At 35.3% G+C, this 24,239-nt stretch overlaps 2 protein-coding genes across 5 annotated transcripts in view; one reads left to right on the forward strand and one right to left on the reverse strand.

Moving 5' to 3' along the window:
• gcnt7 (glucosaminyl (N-acetyl) transferase family member 7) overlaps positions 1–3,797 on the reverse strand; it is a 46,491-nt gene extending 42,694 nt beyond the window's left edge. The window contains exon 1 of the mRNA XM_028447720.1: positions 3,742–3,797. The gene's annotated coding sequence lies outside the window, so the exon portion shown is untranslated. The remainder of the gene's footprint in view (positions 1–3,741) is intronic.
• A 1,520-nt stretch (positions 3,798–5,317) lies between these two features.
• On the forward strand, positions 5,318–19,129 carry tfap2c (transcription factor AP-2 gamma (activating enhancer binding protein 2 gamma)). 4 transcript variants are annotated; one of them, XM_028447131.1, is made up of 8 exons: positions 5,318–5,422; positions 8,647–9,108; positions 10,989–11,040; positions 12,757–12,828; positions 13,273–13,495; positions 15,833–15,951; positions 17,557–17,698; positions 17,829–19,129. In XM_028447131.1, exons 1-8 carry the CDS (start codon positions 5,393–5,395, stop codon positions 18,121–18,123), a joined length of 1,395 nt encoding a protein of 464 aa, XP_028302932.1. In that variant the 5' UTR covers positions 5,318–5,392; the 3' UTR covers positions 18,124–19,129. The 4 variants fall into 4 exon arrangements, with proteins under 4 accessions (XP_028302932.1, XP_028302934.1, XP_028302931.1 ...); XM_028447130.1 differs by lacking the exon at positions 5,318–5,422 and adding an exon at positions 7,858–8,194 and having other exon boundaries at positions 17,829–19,128; XM_028447133.1 differs by lacking the exon at positions 12,757–12,828.
• The last annotated feature ends 5,110 nt before the right edge of the window (positions 19,130–24,239 follow it).

The raw sequence follows: 24,239 nt of genomic DNA on the forward strand, positions 1-24,239 counted from the left end.
TTTTAGCCCAGTTTAAGTATGTGCATTATATTTGCAGTAGTTTTTAGGGTCTAATGATGGTCCTAACTCAATTTTTTTTTTTGGAATTTTTTTGAAAAAAATGCCTTGCTATAGCCTTACTTTTTATTTTGGGTGATTTTTGTTTTTTGTCATTTTTTGTGCCTTATAGCCTTTTTAGCCCAGTTTAAGTATGTGCATTATATTTGCAGTAGTTTTTAGGGTCTAATGATGGTCCTAACTCAATTTTTTTTTTTGGAATTTTTTTGAAAAAAATGCCTTGCTATAGCCTTACTTTTTATTTTGGGTGATTTTTGTTTTTTGTCATTTTTTGTGCCTTATAGCCTTTTTAGCCCAGTTTAAGTATGTGCATTATATTTGCAGTAGTTTTTAGGGTCTAATGATGGTCCTAACTCAATTTTTTTTTTTGGAATTTTTTTGAAAAAAATGCCTTGCTATAGCCTTACTTTTTATTTTGGGTGATTTTTGTTTTTTGTCATTTTTTGTGCCTTATAGCCTTTTTAGCCCAGTTTAAGTATGTGCATTATATTTGCAGTAGTTTTTAGGGTCTAATGATGGTCCTAACTCAATTTTTTTTTTTGGAATTTTTTTGAAAAAAATGCCTTGCTATAGCCTTACTTTTTATTTTGGGTGATTTTTGTTTTTTGTCATTTTTTGTGCCTTATAGCCTTTTTAGCCCAGTTTAAGTATGTGCATTATATTTGCAGTAGTTTTTAGGGTCTAATGATGGTCCTAACTCAATTTTTTTTTTTGGAATTTTTTTGAAAAAAATGCCTTGCTATAGCCTTACTTTTTATTTTGGGTGATTTTTGTTTTTTGTCATTTTTTGTGCCTTATAGCCTTTTTAGCCCAGTTTAAGTATGTGCATTATATTTGCAGTAGTTTTTAGGGTCTAATGATGGTCCTAACTCAATTTTTTTTTTTGGAATTTTTTTGAAAAAAATGCCTTGCTATAGCCTTACTTTTTATTTTGGGTGATTTTTGTTTTTTGTCATTTTTTGTGCCTTATAGCCTTTTTAGCCCAGTTTAAGTATGTGCATTATATTTGCAGTAGTTTTTAGGGTCTAATGATGGTCCTAACTCAATTTTTTTTTTTGGAATTTTTTTGAAAAAAATGCCTTGCTATAGCCTTACTTTTTATTTTGGGTGATTTTTGTTTTTTGTCATTTTTTGTGCCTTATAGCCTTTTTAGCCCAGTTTAAGTATGTGCATTATATTTGCAGTAGTTTTTAGGGTCTAATGATGGTCCTAACTCAATTTTTTTTTTGGAATTTTTTTGAAAAAAATGCCTTGCTATAGCCTTACTTTTTATTTTGGGTGATTTTTGTTTTTTGTCATTTTTTGTGCCTTATAGCCTTTTTAGCCCAGTTTAAGTATGTGCATTATATTTGCAGTAGTTTTTAGGGTCTAATGATGGTCCTAACTCAATTTTTTTTTTTGGAATTTTTTTGAAAAAAATGCCTTGCTATAGCCTTACTTTTTATTTTGGGTGATTTTTGTTTTTTGTCTTTTTTTGTGCCTTATAGCCTTTTTAGCCCAGTTTAAGTATGTGCATTATATTTGCAGTAGTTTTTAGGGTCTAATGATGGTCCTAACTCAATTTTTTTTTTGGGAATTTTTTTGAAAAAAATGCCTTGCTATAGCCTTACTTTTTATTTTGGGTGATTTTTGTTTTTTGTCATTTTTTGTGCCTTATAGCCTTTTTAGCCCAGTTTAAGTATGTGCATTATATTTGCAGTAGTTTTTAGGGTCTAATGATGGTCCTAACTCAATTTTTTTTTTTGGAATTTTTTTGAAAAAATTTCAAATGCCTCAAAACGGAGGAAAGGCTATAGTAAGGCATAAAAAGGGGCGAAAAATTTTCAAACGCCTCAAAACGTATGTAATGCTATAGTAAGGCATAAAAATCGCAAAAAATTTTCAAACGCCTCAAATCGCAAGTAACGCTATAGTAAGTCACAAAAATGGGCAAAAAATTTTCAAAAGCCTCAAAACGGAAGTAAGGCTAAAGTAAGTCATAAAAATGAGCAAAATATTTCAAACGCCTCAAAACGGAGGTAAGGCTATAGTAAGTCAGAAAAATGGATATAAGGTAAAAGTAAGGCATAAACATGGTGAAAAAATTTTGAATCCCTCAAAACAAAGGTAAGGATATAGTAAGGCATAAAAACGGTGAAAAAAATTCAAACGCCTCAAAATGGAGATGAGGCTAAAGTAAAGCATAAAAATGGGTGAAATTAGTCCAACGGCCAAAAACAGTGATAAGGCTAGAGTAAGCAAAAAAATTTCAAAAGGCAAAAAAATTTCAAAAGCCTAAAAACAGAGGTAAAACGGAAAGAAAAATTCAAATGTCTCAAAACTGAGGTAAGGCTATAGCAAGGCATAAAATTGGGCGAAAAACTTAAATCGCCTCAAAATGGAGGTATGGCTATAAAAAGTCATAAAAATGGGTGAATTTTTCTCGCCCTTTGAAAATTTTTTGAACGCCTAAAAACGGAGGTATGGCTATAGTAAGGCTTAAAAATGGGAATTTTTTTTTTCAATTGCCTCAAATTGGAGATGATTATTTGAAACGCCTTACAGCAGAGGTAAGGCTATAGTGAAGCATAAAAACGGGCAAATTTAGACCAATGGCCAAAAATGGAGAAAAGTTTATAGTAAGGCATAAAACAAGCTAAAACATTTCAAACACCAAAAAACGGAGATAATTCTATATAGTAAGCCGCAAAAAAGGGCAACACATTTCAAACGCCAAAAAAATAGAGTTAAGGCTATAGTAAGGCTTAAAAAGGGGGAAAATGTAAAACGCCTCAAAACGGAGGTAAGGCAATAGTAAGTGAGTAAAAAATTTAAACTGTCAAAAAATGGAGTTAAGGCTTTAAAAAAAAAGACACAAAAAAGAGAGTACAAAATGAAACCAAAAATGTAAAAAAAAAAAAAAAAAAACAACATCTAAAAGACACATGAACAACAAAAAACATACATAGAAACATGAACAGAAACACAAAAATTGTACAAAGATTGCATTAGACTAGATGACTAAAAATGCACAAAAACAAAAAAATATACAAAATGACAACAAAAATATGACTGATGTATCTAAACACTACCCTAAGCCTTAAAGAGGGATATTGTTGTCTTTATTATAATAAATAATTAGTTATTTGAACATAAGCACTACTGTTTTGCTCGGTGTAACACCCAGGTTTGGACGTTATTTTTGTTAAATTATTCATCTTTAGCAACACTGCCCAATGACTTCCACAGATTAGACTTGTAAGTCAAATAATAACGTGCTTAAGTGCGCTTTATGATACTCATTTAGTCATTAAATGCAGCTTTACAGAACAGCTCAATGTTTGGTAACTCAGGCTAAAATGAAAGCTGCATGCGCAGAATCTAGAGGAGTTCTTCTGACAGCACCAAGTACTGTCAGAAACGACCAGTAGATCTAAATCCTTAAAACGCTCTACAAAGAACGACCAACAGATGTCAGCAGAGAGCAATGTTTGTGACCAAAGGGAGTTTCTTGTAAAAAACAGTGATTTTCCTGGATTGCTTGTTTTATAATATTGTAAATTTAGTCAGAAAACCGATGGATGGATAGATAAATAGAAATACAAAATGGATAGAAATAACTTCAAACTGAAATAACAAAAACAAATCTCACAAAACTCAAAAGTGCATCAATGATACATATTTGATTAATAAAAAGTCACTCACTGAGTTTTGTGTTGTACGATCGTTTTGAAGCTCTTTTTTTTAATTGGAACGTTTTGACACAGACGTTCAAAGGTGGGCGGAGCTTCCCCCATTGGTCAGTAATGTTTGATGTTTTTTCTTTGATTGAAATGTTTTATTTTTAAATGAATAATAAAAACACAAATGTACTACATATGGCCCAAATACAAAAAGATGACTTCAATAAAAAATAAATAAAAATTAAATCAATAAAACGACCTTTTCAATCAAAGAAAAAAGTTCTTAAATGCAATTATTTTGGTCTCAAATACTTTTTGAACACTATTTTCAATCCAAAACATTTATTTTTGATTGATTCTTTTTTATTTTTTTTAAAGTTACGGTTTTTTTTTTTTTTTTTTTTTTTTAAATGAATAATAAAGGCATAAATTCCAGGATGCTGTCAATCATTGCAGCGTTACGTGCGCGGTCACATCACAGCTCTCTTTGGTCTCCTTCTGAACCTCACGGAATTGGCCTGAACTCCCCGCTAGATGGCTGCAGAGGCGTCTTTATTGCAGTATTTTTTAATTTTTAATTTTATTTTACATGAAAATAAGCAGACACGGCTAAATATTCGTAAAAATGCAAGACATAATACAAGTCATCTAATGACTATGGTTAAAAATCTAAATAAACCCACGGTATATTTCATTCTAGAACAACAATGGTGTTTGGTTTCACCTGTGCTTTTAGTTTGTTTATAGTAAAAATTTTCATTTTTAGGTTTATATTTTTTATTTTCCCGCTTTGGCAGCACAAACATTTCCAGCCTACTTTGAAGCTGCAATTGTGACAATTAATGTTGATGTTTTAACAGTTTTGTTTAAAAAATTAAATTAAATTAAATAAATAAATAAAAAGCGATTCACCATTTTGTATTTAGTTTGTTGTCTTTGTGAGTAAAAATACTTCATTTAGTAAGTGTTCGCTTTTATTTTCTTTTGTCTTTTGCACTGCATCACGTTCTCAGGTATACACACACACATACCATGCTTTGATGTGTTCATTAGTTGAAGATGAATTTGGATGAAGATCAGATAACAGAAGGTGCGTGTTTTTTTTTTTTTGTGTGTTTTTAATGGCTTTTGAAAGCAAATTCTTCTGACCTGCCTCAGGCCATGTGGCTTTTTTTCGGGGGAAGGGGTGGTTTTACCTCATCTTTAAATTCCGCCCACACCTTCTTCTTTTTTTCCCCTCCTTAGCTCAACAGTTGCCTCACTTGTGTTTTGTTTTTGTTTTTTTTTTTTATTTTTTCACAAACTGCATCATATCATTAGAAGATTTTTGCTTATGTAGGTTAATTCTCTTTTTTTTTTTGCCAGTCTGCGCATGCAGCCAACATTTTTCACCTAAGTTATAATAGGCTAATAATAATAATAATAATTAAAAAAAAAACAACAAAAAAAAAACATTATCATTATAATTGAGCTTCTTAAGGTTTTCTTTGGGCTATATTTTCCAGTGACTTTTTGTTTTTATACAGCAATGATGAGAGAACACTTCTTGGGTTGTTACGCTCAGGTGTTTTCCGCTGCAAAGCGCATGCGCACTGTAGGGCCCTCCGGTGAATCAGGTCCGTAAAGATTTGAAGGTTTCACTTCAGTGTTTGTGGCGTTCGGATCCTTTGCAGATGTCTCTGCTGGAGAGGATAGACTGGAGGGTGAGATGCATTTATATTTTTATTTTCCAATCTGCACTGATGTAACCTGGGCTTTATTTTGCTGCTGTGCGTTTGTTCTTTAGGGGTAAACATGTTGCGCTGCGGGGTTAATCTCAGTTAGGCCTGTACTATAACGTAATCACTCTTTCATTTTTTTGGGGTGAGATTTAGGATGCAAGGAGAAATTCTGGATGAAAATGAAATAAAAGGCTGGGCTTGGAAATAAATGTGTCCTTGTTATAAAATGCATTTAATAATTTCAAATGAAGGATATTGAAGTTGAAGCTATAAAGTATGGAACTGGACATAAAGCATATATAAATAAAGTAATTGTATATGCGTTATCATCAAACCTGAAACTTTACACCAGGGCCCAAGCAATCCAATATATTATAAAGATCACACTATTAAAAAGATTAAACTATTCTTTATTAAGATTTTTGAGATTAAACTATTCTTTATTATGGAACAAATCAAAAAATAAAAACGTAAAAAAAATGTTTACATTCAGAACAAAGCTGAAGGTCCATTCATACCTACCACATGTTTTAAATCATATATTAAAATAAACTAAGCCACTGTTATTTACAGGGATTACTAATGACTCATTTGTGATTATCGTTGCTGTTGAAGATCGGACCTCGTGTGGGCCCGCAGGCCGCAGGCCGTAAATCAATGCAACCCAGAAAACAAGAAAGAAAAGAAAAAAATCAAATTCCAGAGTTATAAAGAACATCTGGATTTATCTAAAGCCCACTTAGTCTGACTAATGATAGGACTTGTAATAGTTGAGTGACATTGTTATTTAAAATATTAAGATGAATATAAGGCACCTGTTTTACAAAGCATGACTAGAGCAGCAGTGTTAAATTAATCCTCAAATGCGCCAATAGCTTTAGATGGACGGACACTGACACTGACTGATGTCCCACAGCACAAATTAAACAAAATAAAGTTCAATATAATACTAATACATTGTGAAATAAGCAAAATAAATTAAAAAAAAAAATCGTAAATGTTCACTTAATGTTGAATTCTAACCTGATCAATTATTTAAAGCAGAACACTGCAGCCACTATCTAATATGAAATGATATCAAAGCATTACAGTAGCTTTGTTTGAACTGTGCAAATCTGTGCCCGGTGTGTATATGCAAATGAGGTGAATAAAGGCCTGTGTGTGAGGATCTGCTTTGAGCTTTGCAGGTTTCTGAAAGAATAATGCTGCTAAGCCCCCCAGGCTTTCTGTGGTTTGAAACCAACCATTAAACCACCACTGTGAAGCACCAACGATAAACTGCGATGGTTTACTTTAAATAACTGTTTTACACCGTTTAGAAGTGCAAACTGTATACACTTTAAGTTAATACTAAATACAAAGCTCCTTTTAAGGTCAAGAGTAATGAACTCAGGGGTCTGCATGCAAAGAATAAGCATAATAATAATAATAATAATTATTATTATTATTTACCATGATTACTTTTTTCCCCGTTTATACATTATAATTGTATATTGTGACTTTTGTTCCCATCCTGATGTTCTTAATATTCACTAAATCTCAAATAGTTTTTCCTTTCTTGTCAAATTTGGTTAGATAATAGTCTATTATTAGGCCTGATAATATTAATATGTAAACCTATTAGTATTTAAAATAAATAAATAAATCTTGATAATCTAACCCTGGAAACATCTGCATGGTGTTTTCAACCTAAGTATTTAGAAATAGCATCGTGAAAGCCCGTAAGAAGGGAATGTACAGTAATTTGATATATTTTATATGTATTCAGAATCAGAATCAGAAAATGTTAATGTAGAATTTTTAACAATACAAGGAAAGTGAGTTGGTGGATGGTGCAGATAAAACACAACAATAATAATAATAATAATAATAATAATAATAATAATAATAATAATAATAATAATAATAATAAATACAGAAGAGGGATACAGAAACAGCATTTTATTTTTTTACATTCACAGACTTTTTTCTCATCCATCAATAATATTTTGTGTCACAACTCTTTCTAAAATACACCAAAAGATGAAGTTTAAATTCTAAAACGAGCAAAAATAAAGGCTAAGGGGTACATGACACAATATAGTTTGGGAAACAGGGAGTTAATTCTAAACCTCAAGAAATAATTAATCATAGAATCACTGTAAAGATACAAATACTCAGGAAACACAATAGAAAATAAACTAAAGCTTGTCAAAACAACCAAATGTCAGGTGTTTTAATGATGATAGCCTATGGGCAATTTTAATTAAAAATAATAATAAATTAAAAACAAGTCCAAACCTAAACAACCTGCAGACGGACCGAGTTGTGATTGGACCATCGCCCCGCCAATCAGCGATAGCCCTATTAGTTACGTCACCAGGTAAAGATCCGCCTCTATGGAGGCTTTTCAGCATAAAATACAAGCGCTGAGCAGAGTGAGCGTTTATAGTTTTGTCCGTCAGAGGGAGTCTGTTTTCGCCCTTCTGCACGTTGACAGTCGAGCTGTGGAGCTCAGCGGGCGGACACGAGGATTCCCAGTTTCCCTCCCAGTACAGAGAGTGGAAACAAACCCAGTCCTTCACTTTCTACAGAGCAGCAGCTGGAGAACAAGCAGGATATTCATGTTCTCCGGGAAGATCCTCAGCTTTTCTTAAAGTGGACTAACAACCAAGACTAAAGATCGGGTTTTTTCTTTTTCTTTTTCTTTTCTTACTCTCGAGCAGAATGTTGTGGAAATTAGCGGATAACGTCAAGTATGAGGATGATTGTGAGGTAAGATTACACATTAAAATTGGACAGCGAGCAAAAAAATAAATAAAAGTTGTGGTTCAGTATTTATAATCATTAGAATGTCATTTTTAGATCATTTGTAATGTTTTTTCTCGGATTAAAAACAACAAAAAACAAACGTTACAACAGGCTGTAATTGCCCTGTAGTTGAAGAAAAGTTAGGGTGTTTAATAACAATATTTATAGAAATAATTCTAATAATAAAAAATCATCCACAAAGCCATATGAATACATAATATTTATAAATATAGATTTGTTTTTTTTAATTTTTATTTATTTTTTTAAAAAGGGTAAATTAGGAACAACTGAAAATAAGCAGGCCTTGTCTGTCCTATTATTATTAATTATTTGCGCTTGGATAAACTACAGGTTGAGTAAACAACAGCACGTTTTCCTGGGTGTTAAATATTCTCTATTTTTTTTTTATCCTCCAGGAAAGACACGATGGCAGCAGCAATGGGAACCCCAGGCTGCCTCACCTGCCTGCGGTCAGTCAGCACCTCTACAGCCCGTCTCCCTCCCTCTCTCACTCGGCCAGTTCGGACTTCCAGCCTCCCTACTTCCCTCCTCCGTACCAGCCCATATCTTACCAACAGTCCAGTGACCCGTACTCTCACCTCAGCGACCCTTTCAGTATTAACTCCATGCACCAGTCCCAGTCGTCCAACCAGCAGCAGCCATGGCCGGGCCGACAGGCCCAGGATGGACTGGGTGCACACGGAAGGGCCGGACTGGCCAGTCAGATCCTGGGGCTGGAGGGAGGCTCGTCCGGGGTGAGGAGGGAAGGCTTCCGCCGGCCGGAGCTTCTGGCCCCGCACGGTCACAGCCTGGAGAACTCTGTTATTGGGGATAATATGGGGATGCACGACCTGGGACACGGACTGGATGATGTTCAAGTAAGTGTTTGATGGATACAATGATTGAATAAAATAAAATAAAATAAAATAAAAATAAATAAATAAATAATAATAATAATAATAATAATAATAATAATAATAATAATAATAATAATAAAAGTAAAATAAATACATATATTAAAAAAAGCCCTAAAGAACAGTCTGAGGACAAATCCGCTTCCAACCAACCAAATGTAGTTTTTTAAAAAAAAATTGCTGTTAAAAACCACACATAAAATTATATATATATATATATATAAAAAAAAAAAAAAAGTTTAAAATCTATATATTTTCCTGTGCAACATGCATTTCACAGCATGCCTGTCAAAAAAAGAAAAAAAAAAAGTCAAGTCCAACATGAGAGAAACGCAGTAATTACTCATTTTTGACCCGCTGTCCACGACCCACCCATGACAGGTCCGCGACCCACTTTTGGGTCCCAACCCACCAGTTGAGAATGGCTGGTCTAGTCCTTTTGTGGGCCAACTTGTAAAATAAATATCCGACACAATATTACATCAATACCAAATCAAACTTTCATTATAGAGCGCTTTTCATGTATACAATATAATTCAAAGTGCTTTACATCATTAAAACCTTACATACAATAAAAAATATACCCCACACAAACAATCCACAAGAAACCCCAACATCATCACACAAACCCACCCACACACAGACACATAGAATTAAGAATACTGGTAAATCTTCATCACATCATCACATTTAGTTAAAAACTACATAACTATATGAGAATGATTCATTTTCCAATTTCACATCAAATAGATTCATAACAATGATGTGGGTCCAGGTTTTCTGGTTCATTCAAACTTAAACTGAGCCCAATGGGGCCCTGGTGTGAGTGACACATTGGCTTTTGAACAGGGGTGTCAAACTCATTTTAGTTCAGGGGCCAAATACGAAGCAGCTTGATCATAAGTGGGCCACAGATTCTATGCGGGCACATGAGTAATTTCAACATTATTGTGCCCATGTTTGCACTTCTACGTATACATAAAATAGTTGATAGTTATCATTCGCAACACGATCTTCACTTTAAATTTCCTAGTGTGACCAATTTCTATTAAATTAAGGGAAATTGTATGTTATAATTTGAGGAAAATTGAAGTAAGAAAGAATTTTGAGGTTTTTTTTTTTTAACAGTTTAGCATTAAGAAATAACTGGAATCATACAATAAAAGCACCGAGAAAACATTGAGCACCTAAAAATATTGAGAAGTTTCATTTACACAATGATTCATGTTTTTGTCTGTCATTTTTACTTTCTCCCGCCGGCCGAATTGGATGCTCCAATGAGCTGGATTTGGTCCCCGGATCATGAGTTTGACACGTGTGCTTTAGAAGAAAAGCCGTGCAGAAGGCATAAAGTCTTTGGCTGCAGTCGTTGCATGGTTTTTAAAAACAAAAAAAAGCATCTGTCAGTTGTTAAATCTAATGACAAAAAAGACTACCTAAACTTTCAGACCAAAAAACAAACAAAAGGAAAAAAAAGAAGAAAAATGCTTTGGATAAATGTAAATCATTTTCTTTTTGCTTTAGCAACGACTACATTTAAAATAGCCCGAAGCAGACATTCTCTGTAAACTGTCACATTTATTATGTTAAGCTTTCGTTTATTCAGAAAAAAACTTTTTTCAGGAAATCTTCTTTGTTTCCTTACCTTCATCAGAGGCAATCAGTAGAAGCCTCTGAGGAAGACTGACAGTTGGCGGTCGAAACATGCAAGGAGATTAAAGTAAATTTCCTGAAAGAAAATTGTCTGAATGAATGAAACCTTAACATGCTATCCAAAAAAGAAGACAAAATGAACTTAATTATTATGTCTGATTTATTATAATGTGCCTCCTTTTCCTTTTTAGCACTCTGACGACCACAGTATCATTATGGCGGACCAAACAGTCATTAAAAAAGGTGAGTTTTGTCGTGTCCGTGACTGTGATTCGACTGTCACAGTGAAAACTAAAACAGGATTTGTTTTGTTTTTTTTAAAAAAAGGCTTCTTGGGTACATGTGGCTGCACACAACAAAAGATGCAGTAATTACAGTAAAGGGTTGGAAACTTACCCTAAAGACCTTTCTGTGATGACTGTGTTTTTTTTTTTTTTTGCTCGCCCATACTTGAAAATGTTATACTTGTATAGTGGCATGTCAGGACACTCAGCACAAGAAGGATTCCTCTGTTTGCACCCGCAGTACATGCAAAGGTAATCCTTGTGGCATTAAGATGCACTTATCTAACCTCAGTGTGATCCTCTGCCTATTCTATTGGTGACGGTGATGTCCAGTGTGAAAAAAAACATTCACTCTCTTTTGTTTTTGTTTCTCAAATTCTGCAAAACTTGTCTTACATGGCATAAAAATGAAGCAGTATCACATCAAAAGTGTTCATTTTCGAGAAAGGGACACACTTTGGATCATCATAGGGATGTTAAGCACTGGCCCTTTTCTGCTCACGTTAACAGGAAATTATGAGCTGATCCCGAAGCTGTGTTTGGCTCTGCAGATCCCGCTTTTTTTGTGGGGTGTGGCGTGAGGCTTGCATGCGAGAGACAGTTTAGTAATTTGTTGAGACTTGAACTGTTTTGATGGAGAAACTCTATTTGCCATCAGGTTTTTATTAAAACAGACTTGAAGTAAAAGGTCACCCTGACCAATGCCAAAGTCTTTTATTAAAAGAGAATAAAACAAAAAAGTATGATTTTTCAAATTCAGCTGTGGTTATTTTGTTGAGGACTCTATTGTTTTAAGTGATGAAAATGAGATTGAGTATTTTAAAGACAAATTGTTTGTTAAACTAAACTATAATGATGACATGGGATGAGACAAAATCAATCAGATCTAAGTTTATTTTTTTGAAGGTATCCAATCAAAACTCTTATAAAAAATACTTATTGTCTCTAATGTTGGACCTGTCTTTTATTTTGAAAGATACTTTTCTTTTGACAGGCATGATGAGAAATGCATGTTACACTGGAAAATATATAGATTTATGTTTTAAAAAATATTATATATGTGTATTTTTCAACAGCTTTTTTTGGAAAAACTAAATTTTGTTGGTTCAATTCTAAAAAAAAAAAAACAAACAAAAAAAAAAAATGGGCAGCGATTTAATGACTGTGGCAAAATGTGGGTCCCAGGATGGGACCAGCTGAGAACCCCTGCTTTATATTTTAGTCGACTAAAATCCTAATGTCATTTAGTTGACTAAAACTAGGATATATAACCGAAATAAACCTGATGACTCAATTTCGATTAAAACTAAGTTGCAATTTGGCCAAAAAACTAAAACTAAATGAAAATTTGATGTCAAAATTAACTCAATTCAATTCAATTCAATCTAAACATTAGCTTTCTACCAAAAATATTACAAGCTAAACCAGAGATAATTACTATAGTTTTTTAAGACAATTTACACTAATCCTACAGGCAAAAAAAAAAAAATAAACCTACCAGTCTGCATTCGTTGCAACATTCAGCGATGGCTCAGTTATTTGGTTCCCATGCTCGAAGGCATGCCACGAGCAATCTAGGGTTTCCACTTGTAAACAAAGGCATGTCATTCCCAGTCTTGTGTCCCCTGGGGAATAAAGAATGCACTCACGTGACTCCTGATTTTTTTTGTCTCAGTATTAGGACTACGAGGTGGCAGGAACCTTGATCGCTTACAGAGGACTTATTATCAGGGGGGCATTCTTGCTGGTGAGGATACAGATACAGTAGCTGTTTTTGTATTGTAGTGTGCTGTACTGTATTGTTCTGTCTCATGACTGTCAGTGCTTCCTAAGGTGGCTTTAAAATATCAACCCTTTGAATTCCATTTTTCTAATCTTCGGTACATCTAAAGCCAAAAGCGTGGACTGATGTGTATCTGTGGTTATTATGTCAGGAAATGTGTATTTGTGGAGATCTGTTTGTTATTGTTTGGCATGTTGGCTTTATAGTTGTTTAGCCATCTAGAGTTGATGTTGTATTAAAAAAAAAAGGGGCACAGCAGTCGTTTCTTGCATCTTTGTACAGAAATCACTGGTTTGCTTAGTTTTGCTTTGATGAAAACACAGATCTTGTGTATATATATGTATACGGGTGTGTGTGCATATAAAGAGCAGATGTAAACTTGCACATTGTTTTGCTTTTTCTTTCCAGGACCTGTTACTCTACCAAAAGGCAACCACCTGAGCCTTCCCTTTCAGAAAGAGTCCCTGCTGGGTATGATATCGAACCCCACTGAGGTGTTTTGCTCCGTTCCTGGTCGGCTTTCCCTGCTCAGCTCTACATCCAAGTACAAGGTCACTGTGGCAGAAGTCCAGAGACGTTTGTCATCTCCAGAGTGCCTCAACGCATCGCTCCTAGGGGGTGTTTTACGCAGGTCAGAGCTTAGACTTATTCAATTTGCCAGCAAGCCTCGGATTTTATATTGTATTACATTTGCATCGATAGCATACAATGTTGAGTAAAAAAAATTCGTCAATTTTTATCTACTATGTTTTTCAAGTGTCAGTAATGAGACTTTGACTAATTAAGAAAATACATGTGAACGAAAACTATATAAAAAATAAATGGATATTTTCAACTACCGGTAATAAAAACAAAACTATTATTTTTGTCACATGGGACGAAATCCAATCCGACCTCATGCGGTCTTTCTTATTGATCACATCAAATCTGTCTGTGTATTTACAAGTTTACCATCCCACATCAGGTTGATAAATAGTAATTGAATCTTGAATTGAAACAAACCATGAACTTTTATGTTTTTTACATTTTAGTCGACTATATCTGTAACAAATTTAGTAGCTTCAAGTTTTTCATGTCATTAATTTGACTATGACTGAAATGATCTTGATGACCAAATTTTGACTAAAATGCAACTTCATTTTAGTCAAAAATCATTCCATCATTCAATTTCTCCTACATTGTTTTTTTTTCTTCTCTTTGTATTATTCTGTTTGGTAATGTATTGCACTGTTTTGCATTATTCTTTTTTTAATTGTAAAGTGTCCTTGGGTGGCCTGAAAAGCGCATGTAAACAAAATTAATTAATTATTATTATTATTATTATTATTATTATTATTATTATTATTATTATTATTATTATTATTAATACAAAATTATGACTAAATCTAAATCAAACTGTGCTGCTTGTCCCCCATCAACAAAAACCTCTCGAAATTATAATCATAATATTAATAATGATTAAAAAAAATTCAAACTTCATATGAGCCCCATTGAGCTGCAGAATAAAGGCCCACATTCCATTAGAAATGCTGTTTTAACACAGCATTGTTTTTCTGCTGTAGCCCCTCTTTATTTTTATTTTATGCAATGATTGTCACATTTCTTTGTGTGGTCTGCAATTTAATTTTCATGCTTCCTTTGGGGATGAGTTACATTAACACGGTCATTTCCTATCCAAAAACTCTTAGCGTGTGCATTTCAGTGTTTTAAGGGTTTGGAATAAGCTTAGCTATCTGAACAGTTGGCCTCCTTTACACTTGTGTTTATGTGGCAGTCTGTTGAGGGACTGTGGGGTTACAGTGCACACTCAACAGCCCTGTCTGGGGTGTTTTTGTGCTTGTGAATGTACATTTGCCACTTCCCATGTGCCAGTGTTGATGCTGACATGCACTCACTCACACAGGCAGAGTTTTAAAAAAAATGTAAATTTAAGTAGGTCATATGGCATGAGGATGGGAATCGTTAGTAGATGGATCTGAGGCAGAAAAGGATAAGGGGGTGGGGTACTCTCACAGACATGCCTCCCTAAAGATGCTTCTTCTCTCACCCAACATGCGCTTCCATGTCACTCATGCAGAAAACTGATTTGGCTGTGCCAAGTGGGCAGTTCCTTTGCCTCTGCAAATGACTGTATGAGTGTACTGCCCGCCATGTTTTTTGAGCATTCACTTATTTTGTGTTTTTTTGGTCAGAAAAAGGTGGTATTTCATTGCTCATTCGTTTTTCTTAAAATGTTATAGATAGGCTGAGAAAAAGCCCTTCTTTAAAAGATTATTATCTGTTTAACTATAACTTAAAGAGTAACTAAACCACAAACCCCTTTTTTTCTGCTGAAGAAAAAGCATTTGGGTATGAAGTAGTGTTCATTGATTTTTGTCAAACTCTTGACAAGTATTTCAATTTGGCGTATTTTGTTGCAAAAATGTAAGAGTGACTTCCCTCGATGGGCTATGTTTTGTTTTTACTGATCATTTTAATCTTCTTATTGATTTTTAAACTGTTAAATGTTTTCTGTTGCATTTTTTAATCATGTAAAGCACATTGAATTGCCTTGTCGATGAAATGTGCTTTACAAATAACTTTGCCTTGCCTAAACCTGGCTATTACAACCATATATTTTGGTATTGGCCGAGAATGTTGAATTTGGGATGTTTTGGTGGCTTCTTACGTCACGAACCACCTCTGTTGGCTCCGCCCCTCCTTTAAAAACTGGCATCTGTCAATTCTGCAATCTGTATAGAGTAGGTTGGATTGAGAGAATTGTGAATAGCGATGTATAGTGACTATTGAGTAGGTTGTTTTTTAAATTTTCAGCCTAGATGCCTGTCAGCCAAGCCCTCTTGGTTTAGTTACTCTCTTCAAATATTTTTGCAAGATTACAGAGTAAAGAATCTTTGTCTAAAACACACATATATATAGTATATACATGTTTTGGTTGAATATTCTCTGGTTCGTTTTCTCTCTGCAGAGCCAAGTCAAAAAATGGAGGTCGTTCTTTGAGAGAGAAGTTGGATAAAATCGGCCTCAACCTGCCTGCAGGAAGGCGGAAGGCAGCCAACGTCACTCTACTTACCTCACTAGTAGAAGGTATGACTTGTCACTCATAGGCTTCTAGCACCCTTACAGCTATAATTGCTGTTTGCATAGACTGGAATGTGGCTCTAACAGTGAGAGAATGTGGGAATGTTGGTCTCATCGTCATAGTATGTGTCTTTCAACTTTGGTACATTGTTCCAAGATATTTTGCCAACAACGGCCCTTTTGAAAGTTCTTGTTGATACAAAGAGGTTGCATTGACACGCATTCTTTTTCTTAAACCCTTGCTATTGGCGGCCATTGGCTTTTGCCTTTAGTGATTTAGAAAACATCCTTGTGACCAAACTATTAATTGAATCTAATAAGTATTTCTGCTGAAACGTTCAGACTTAAAACCATAGAAATACAAGATCTTCACCAAGCATGGCTTCACAGCAACAACTTGCCATAGTGATCACAGCTTTGCGCTGGTTCCACCTACCTGCCGCTGGCTAAAGCTGGATATTTTTTTCTGTCGTGCTCTTGACATGCCTAATTGTTATAAACGGGCAGATGATTTTGTGCAGGAGAATGACTGCAGGCTTGTGTTATTTAAAAACCTTCAAAGCAGAATTAAGCCTAGTTATCTTGTGTTCTGCTTTGCCAGAAGGGCCAGCTGACCTTAAAGCTTGTGCTTCTGAATATCTGCCTGCATCCCCAAGTGATGTGCATGTCTATCAATAAGCATTGCTGTTGGTGCTTTAGGCTCACTCTGCTAGCATTTTTCTACTTAAGCCCATTATGACCATGCGAGTCAATCCACCCTGAAGAGGGAAATACATTTTTTTCACTCGTGCTTACTTTCTTTGAGCTTTCTTTGCACAGCTCATTTTAAAACTGTTTAGCAGCTTTGCTTTTCTCACTTTATTTATGTATTTATAAGATCCACTACGTGATTGCTAGTTCAATGCTTAAACCTGATGCATTTTCAATTTAAATCAGTCTTTAGATCTTTGCGCAGAAATAATATTGCGCTACTTTTAGTCATTTGTGGTCGATAACAAAGCTAGCTTTAAAACCTCCTCCAAATAGGAAATACTTTCACCTTTGGTTATTTATTTGACTTCTAGCACGATTAGGTCAAAAGGGGAATAAGGGATTTTGACAACATTTTGACCAAAGTTGGACCTTACGCCAAGGAAGATTCCATTAAATTATGGAGAAGATCTGGATAATTATGCCTATTCTGGATCAGTTTGTGAAATCAAAAAAAATCCCTATCTCTCATCATTACCAAAATTTCAAGAATATCTCGTTTCGTAATTAACCTATCTTTATGAAATTGGACTTGGTTATGTTGGATTGGTTCCTCAATTACTACGATGGACTGGCCTTGTCCAGGGTTTACCGCCAACAACATCTGGGACAGGCACCGGCAAACTCCTGTGACTCTGAAAAGGAGCAAGCGGGTTGGAAAATGATGGATGGATGGTTCTTCCAGATCAGATCTGGATTATGAATTTCATTGCAATTTTTCTTACAAGTCTTTCATTGACCCAGATAACTGCCAATATCTGACAAAGAAGATATTTGGTGCTTGGCGGAGATTTGCGCTCTCCGAGTGCTCTTGTTGCTGTTGAAGCCATTCTAAATCTGAATGTTTGTTGTGTCTTATAGGTGAAGCTGTACATTTAGCCCGTGACTTTGGTTATGTGTGTGAGACGGAATTTCCTGCAAAAGCTATCGCTGAATACTTGGGCAGACCACATATGGAACGCAATGATATCACTGCTCGCAAGAATATGCTCCTTGCTGCCAAGTAAGTTCATTTCTCTATGTTCCAGAGTCGGATTCTTAGACGCAATGCAGAGATTTTACTTTTTTAAGCTTCACTGTTGAACTGGAGTTTGTTAGTCATTTTTTTTTACTACTGGGTTCTCACTTTTTAGGCAAATCTGCAAGGAGTTCACCGACCTGCTCTCTCAGGACCGCTCAGCCGTAGGTAGCACAAGACCTGCCCCCATCTTGGATCCAGCAATCCAAGGCTGCCTGACACACTTCAGCCTCATCACTCACGGCTTCGGCTCGCCGGCCATCTGCGCCGCCATGACTTCTCTGCAGAACTACCTAAACGAGGCGATCAAACAAGTGGACAAGATATACCTAAGCGGAGGAAGTGACACACAGGGATCCACTGACACTGGAAGCAAATCATCAGACAAAATGGACAAGCATAGAAAATAAAAGTTGAAAGGAGAATCTTGATGAATTGCAGATTCTAATAGTTTCTTGAACTTCTTGCTCAATCTGCCGTTTTTTGAGAAAAAAAAAGTTTTAGTACTGAGTGTGAGTGTGTGTAAGTGCTCCTGCATTGTAGGTTTATATATTTGAGAAGATAAAGATTTTTGACATTTTGTCTAAATTGGTTGAAACACCTGTTTTTACCTGTGTTGAATGCTGAGGACTGGAAGCCAATGTGAAAACAGCCTAACAACCCATTACTAAACACTATGCTGAGGCCAGGACTATAGGACCAGTCTGTAGACATGATGAGAAACAACATCTACATTCTGTGATTGTTTTCTTTTTACTCACGAGAGGACATTTCATCATCATTTCAAGATGAGTAGCTGGGGCTTTGAATTCCTCCCAACGTCCACCCCCGCCCCCACCCCCTCTCCGTCTGGAGGCAAATCCACCGATTTCCTGTGTCTCAATGGACTTGCAGAGGACAGTAATTGAATACGTTTTTGTGTCTGCTTGTCTAAGAAAGAGGGGAAAACTTGACTTTTTGCTTGATTTGTACAACAGTTGTAAAACAGCTCCAGTGTTGTACATTTTACATCCATGATCTGACCTTTGGACATTCGTTCACTGACAGTTTGTGTTGGGTTTATAACAAGAGATGATCTTCCATCGAGACCTTTACTGAGAGGATGCGATATTTCTGTGATCATTGTCCTCATCCAAAAGTATTAAAAAACACCTAACAGCATTCGACCACCAAGCCCTGCCAGACTGTGTGTGCATTTTGAGAATGTGTATAAATGTACAGTTTTTTTTTCTTTTTTTTTTTTTTTCTTATTTGACATTAAATTCAAAATGCAGAATTTTATTCAGTGTTTGTGCTCCTGATGTAAATATTTTCTATTTATATTGTAATTTAATGGGCTTGTGTAAATACTGGTATCATTCTGGTGTTTGGTTTGTTTTTTTTTAATGATGACCTGTGTCATTAATGGGTTTTTTTTTTTTAAATCAGAAGTGAGCATGACATCGCTTTTTTTTTTTTTTTTATTAAAGAAGCTGTTTTAAAGAAAGCTAGGAAAAATAAAATGAAAAATTAAATGCCTGATCTTTTGATTCCTTTTTTTTTTTTAAGATGGATGATATCACTGTGGAATCACAAATTATGAAAAAATATAAGCCGCTGAAAGCTATGGGGCGCCAATTGTAAAGTTGCACATGTTAAAATAAACTGCAACTTTTTGTAACATTTAGCAACAAACCGCATTTGTCACTTTTGTGAATTGTATGATATATTTTTTCTTGTGAAAATGTAATGTAAATGTTACAACTAAATGCTAAATGTTACAACTAAATGCTAAATGTTACAACTAAATGTTAAATTTAAATCTTATCATTAAATGTTAAATGTAAACCTGAATGTTAGATCTAAATGTCACGGGTGAAACTAGATATTTAGCTAATATGCAAATTCACTGGAATTAGCTTTTATGTTGGTACTTCAGTTCATTTGCATATTAGCTCAACATTTTGTTTCACCCAAGACATTTAGATTTAATATTTACATTTAGATTTACCATTTATATTTCACATTCATATTTAGATTTAATTTAAGATTTAAACATTGACGTTATACGACAAAGAAACAAAAAATATTGCTGTAAATCTTGTCAAAAGTAACGTAAAAAAAATTCACTCATTTCTTTAAAGGTTTGTTGCTAAATGTTGCAAAAAGTTGTTTATTTTAGCATGTGCAACTTTACAATTGGTGCTGCATAGAAAGCTGATAGAACATTGCTTTGTCATTTGACAACGGAAGAAATGTGTTTCACTCTTAAATGACACATATCTTGATGTGTTTAAAAAAACATAAAACATCAGTGTGGATTGGGTTTGCATGAGGCAGTGGGGAATTGAATCAACAATTACAATGCAAGTCAGGGTTGATTTGTACTTTCTCTTAAGTTTGTGCCTTAAAACATTGACAACACTGAATCATACGTGACTAAAACATTCCCATGCATTTGTACACAACATCATTTAAAAAGAAGGACCCTAATTTGTAAAAAAAAACACGTTGAGTCAATCCTGCTCTGACATTAGGCAACATCCTGTTTCCAGAGGTCAGTGAAACTAACAATTTGTGGCGCCTGATCTACAGGTTAAAACTACACCAACAGCAGCAGGAGATGCATAGCAGTTAAACAAGTATCAGCCTCTCCCCTAAGAACCAGTTTAACCAGAACTGTCAACTCCGATGGCTCACTGCCCTCACAGCAGTTGACTATAACTGCCTTCTGTTGCTTGTGTTTACTTGTATTATTATCCCTGAAACAGCAGGTTTTTAGGACGAAGAGAGGGTTAGAGATAAGACTCAGCGGAGGTTTATTTGAATGGCTTTAATTTCAGTTTAGCACTAGAGAATCATATTTTGGGTCTTCGCTCGACTCCTTCTTTCATTACGTCAAATGTTAACATCAGTTTTATTTGTTTGTCACGGCCGATGAAACATACAAAAATAACACACCCAACTCAAGTCCAAACCACTCACATCATCACAATCATGAGTAGGGCTGGGCAATAGATGTTGATTCAAGATATATCAAGTGTTCTACTTTGACGATGTAGAAAATGACAATAGCTGGGTTTCCATTACAGATTTTCGCAACATAAAAGCGATATTTCTAAATGTCGACAAAGCATAATTGTGCTTTGAATGTGTTTCCATTGAACGCTGTTTTAGGCAGGAGCCTCGCAACTCCCGTGAAATCTCATCCCACGAGACTTTGGCGCAGGAAGACCTACGCTCAGAACCTCCTTATAACACTCCATATTCCTTTGTTGTTTCACGCCTAATGTGGCAGTCATCATTTTTTAAGTATAACGCTAAGAAATGTGTCAGTCTCTTCTGTCTATGTGTACCGCGTCATGTTTACTTGGAGAAAAGTAGTCATGTGACCAGGTACGTCACATCCTGTGGAGTGTATTTGCGGGAAGAGGGGTTTCCGTGGCGCTTTTGCGACACATTTCAATATTGAAACGTCTGAAATACCTCAATATTTGAGTGTTCTTTCAAAATTTGGCTGTTTTTATTACCATTTTTATTGCGCTATTTAGATTTTGCACATTTCCAAGGGTAATGGAAACACAGCTACAGTCGTCAATATCGAGATATACAGTAAATGTGCCTGTGAGGCATTTGTCATCAGCAAATTTACCCCAGAATTGTTTTTATGGTCAAACTTTTTTCAGTTAAAAATATCAAGATTTATATTGTATATTGTCATTTTAAGAAAAACATTGAGATATGAGTTTTGGTCTCTATCACCCAGCCCTAATCATGAGCATGATTGATCATCTCTGAGTAAGATCACTGGTCAGAAGCTAAAAGCTGTCAGAACCTTAGCAGATGCAGAAAATGTAATTCACATGCGTCAAACTCATGGCCCGGCGGAGGCCAAATTTGGCCCTTCTGAGCATCCAACTCAGCCCACAGGAGAAAAATGGGAAACAAGAATAATTGTGTAAAAAAAAAACAAAAAAAAAAAAAAACAGTATTTGCAGGTGCTCATAGTTTCCCGGGTGCTTATAACGCATGATTGCAGCCATTTTTAATGTTAAACTGTTACATGAACTGTTACTTGCTGCTTAACAGAAGGTTTTCCTTGCCGCCATGATGAATTCATGTTGGGTGTGGGATACATATGTATGTGTATATACGTACTGTATATATGCACATGTGTGTATCCATAAAATGAAGAGTCCGTCCTTAAGACTGCTCTACTGTAAAGTGTCTTGAGATACCATTGGTCATGATTTGGCGCTATACAAATAAAAGATTGATTGATTGATTGACTTACATAATACTTCAATTTATGACATATTTTCCTTAATTGAAGAAGAAGAAATTGGTCACAAAATCTAGGACATTTAAAATGAAGATCCTACTAGAATTGATTTCTGTCACTTATTAGTAAACAAAGGAATAATAATGTTGAAATTACTTGTTTTTCTGCATAAAATCTGTGGCCCACTTGAGATCAAACTGCTCTGTATTTGGCCCCTGAACTAAAATGAGTGACTCCTGATGTAAATGGTCCAATGACGGCCCCAACCGTGGGACGATGTGATGAGTAAATTGCCTGGAAATGGAGACGAGCATGGACTTGTTCAGGTCCCTGTTAACTTTACTCGCTTTGTTAAAAACCAGTGAGTCTTTTATTCTTTGTTTTTCATTAGAAATAAAGGATTATGTTGCACTCACTAATATTTTCTTTGGATCTTATTAGAACGCCTGAGGCCTCCAAACTCCAAATTCATTGAACTGTGGTTGTATTTAATGCCAACACTGACTGAGTGACCTTTTCATGTGGGTCACAGCAAGTCATATGACAAAACTGTTACGGAAAATAGAAGAATACACAAAAATAGAAGAAATAGTTTGTCTCATTTGGTAGACATTCATGCATAGCATCTATTTTTTGGGTCAAGCTGTCTCAAGCTCATGAGTGTAAAAAAGTCCTAAAGGATAGTCTGTACATTAGTTTGACTTTTCCCACCTTAAAAATTCTGGTCTCAAATGTATCCAGATTTCTAGGACACTCGTTTATTCCTCTTGCATCTATTCAAGCGCTTCCCTTTGACGAGAAATCTTTGAAATCTGTTCTACGTTAAGGCTCATTGGTTGTCAGGCTAATCACTTGCTTACAGTTCACAACCACAGTGACCACTTTATGAGTTAAACCATGTTTAGAACATCCCGTGTCACCAGCAGTAAGTTACAGAGGCAGATTTTGTGAATTTGTTTCAATTAATTTGAACTGAAAGTTATTTCAAAAAATAAATCCTTTAAAAAGAAAAAAAAAAAAAAAAAAAACTCCCAAAAAAGTCCAATCTGTCACTTATTACTATTGTTATTTGTTTTTTTCTTCCGTCACAGAATTTAGCCGCGATTCAACTCCTCCAGCGTTTGACCGATTTTGACAATTAAAGCAGAACTAAGTAACTTTCTCACCTTAATAAATCATTCTCGTAGTCCTTGTGAGAGTAATACAAGTGTTTATGGGGTGATTGGGGGTCTTTCATCTCCCCCTGCTGTCTCTGGCCAGAAAACTGCACGACAGCCCAATACAAACTAATGCTAGATTATGACCAGCCCCGTGGCTGCACACGGTTGTCTACAAATTCACTTTTCTCAAACCTATACCAGGGCGGAGCCAGCAAAAAAAAAGACAGAGAAGATCTTTGTGCGAGGAACGGAGCAACTCCATGCAGTGACAGCTCAGCAGCAACACACAGCAATCACACACACTGTCGTCGCGGCAACAGGCATGCACACACACAACCCAGCGCTCCATCAGGCAGCACACACACAAATATCCATCCATCCATCCATTCATTTTCAAAGCCGCTTTGTCGGCACACAAACACATTTCCACACTCCCTTCCGTATTACTCCCACATCATTCATTTTTTTTTACTTGTTTCTTTTCCTCATACTGGTCACAGGGTCACAAGGGACTATACTGTATGTGTGAAAGCACCCTTAGTGTCACTGTTGTATTAGGATTTTTTTTCCAAATAAGGAAAGGTGGGAATCATAGTAAAGTTAAGGTCATTTATTCAGTACTGGTCCTTTTAGTGTTTGTTTGATTTGCAGGGCTTACTTGTTGATGGGAAGAACTTAGGTGTCTATAGCCAGGCTGACTCACTGACATTTAACTAAAACTGAGTCATAGTTGTTATTTGCCCTTGACTCAATTTGAGGATAGAGTCTAAAAAGTAAAAACCCTGAACCCAGAATGATTTAAATTGATTTAAAAACAATATGTTTTTTAAAATTACAAACTGTACCTGTATGTCATCCAAGTGTTTTTCTCATCCAGCGCTGATGCCACACCGCCAAAGTGACATTTTTGTTGTTTTGCATGGATTGAAAGTTGACAAAACAATTGCTGAAGTTGATGGTTTGTTTTTTCACGGAAACACCCAAACACGTCCAAAATCAGAGTGAAGTCATATCATGTGAAAACGATTAAAAAAAAAAAGCAGGACCAAAATATTGTCAAGCGATATTCTTAAATATCTATTTCCACAATGGCCTTTTTATTTCA

This window comes from Gouania willdenowi, chromosome 5, assembly GCF_900634775.1.
Source record: "Gouania willdenowi chromosome 5, fGouWil2.1, whole genome shotgun sequence".
NCBI classification, from domain to species: Eukaryota; Metazoa; Chordata; class Actinopteri; order Blenniiformes; family Gobiesocidae; genus Gouania; species Gouania willdenowi.

Bases quoted from the DNA above. Each gene is read 5' to 3' on its own strand.
- tfap2c (XM_028447130.1), top strand. From the start codon at position 8,147: ATGTTGTGGAAATTAGCGGATAACGTCAAGTATGAGGATGATTGTGAG. The intron at 9,109-10,988 runs GTAAGTGTTTGA...TTTCCTTTTTAG, and splicing joins ACGGACTGGATGATGTTCAA to CACTCTGACGACCACAGTAT. The intron at 15,952-17,556 runs GTATGACTTGTC...TGTGTCTTATAG, and splicing joins ACTTACCTCACTAGTAGAAG to GTGAAGCTGTACATTTAGCC.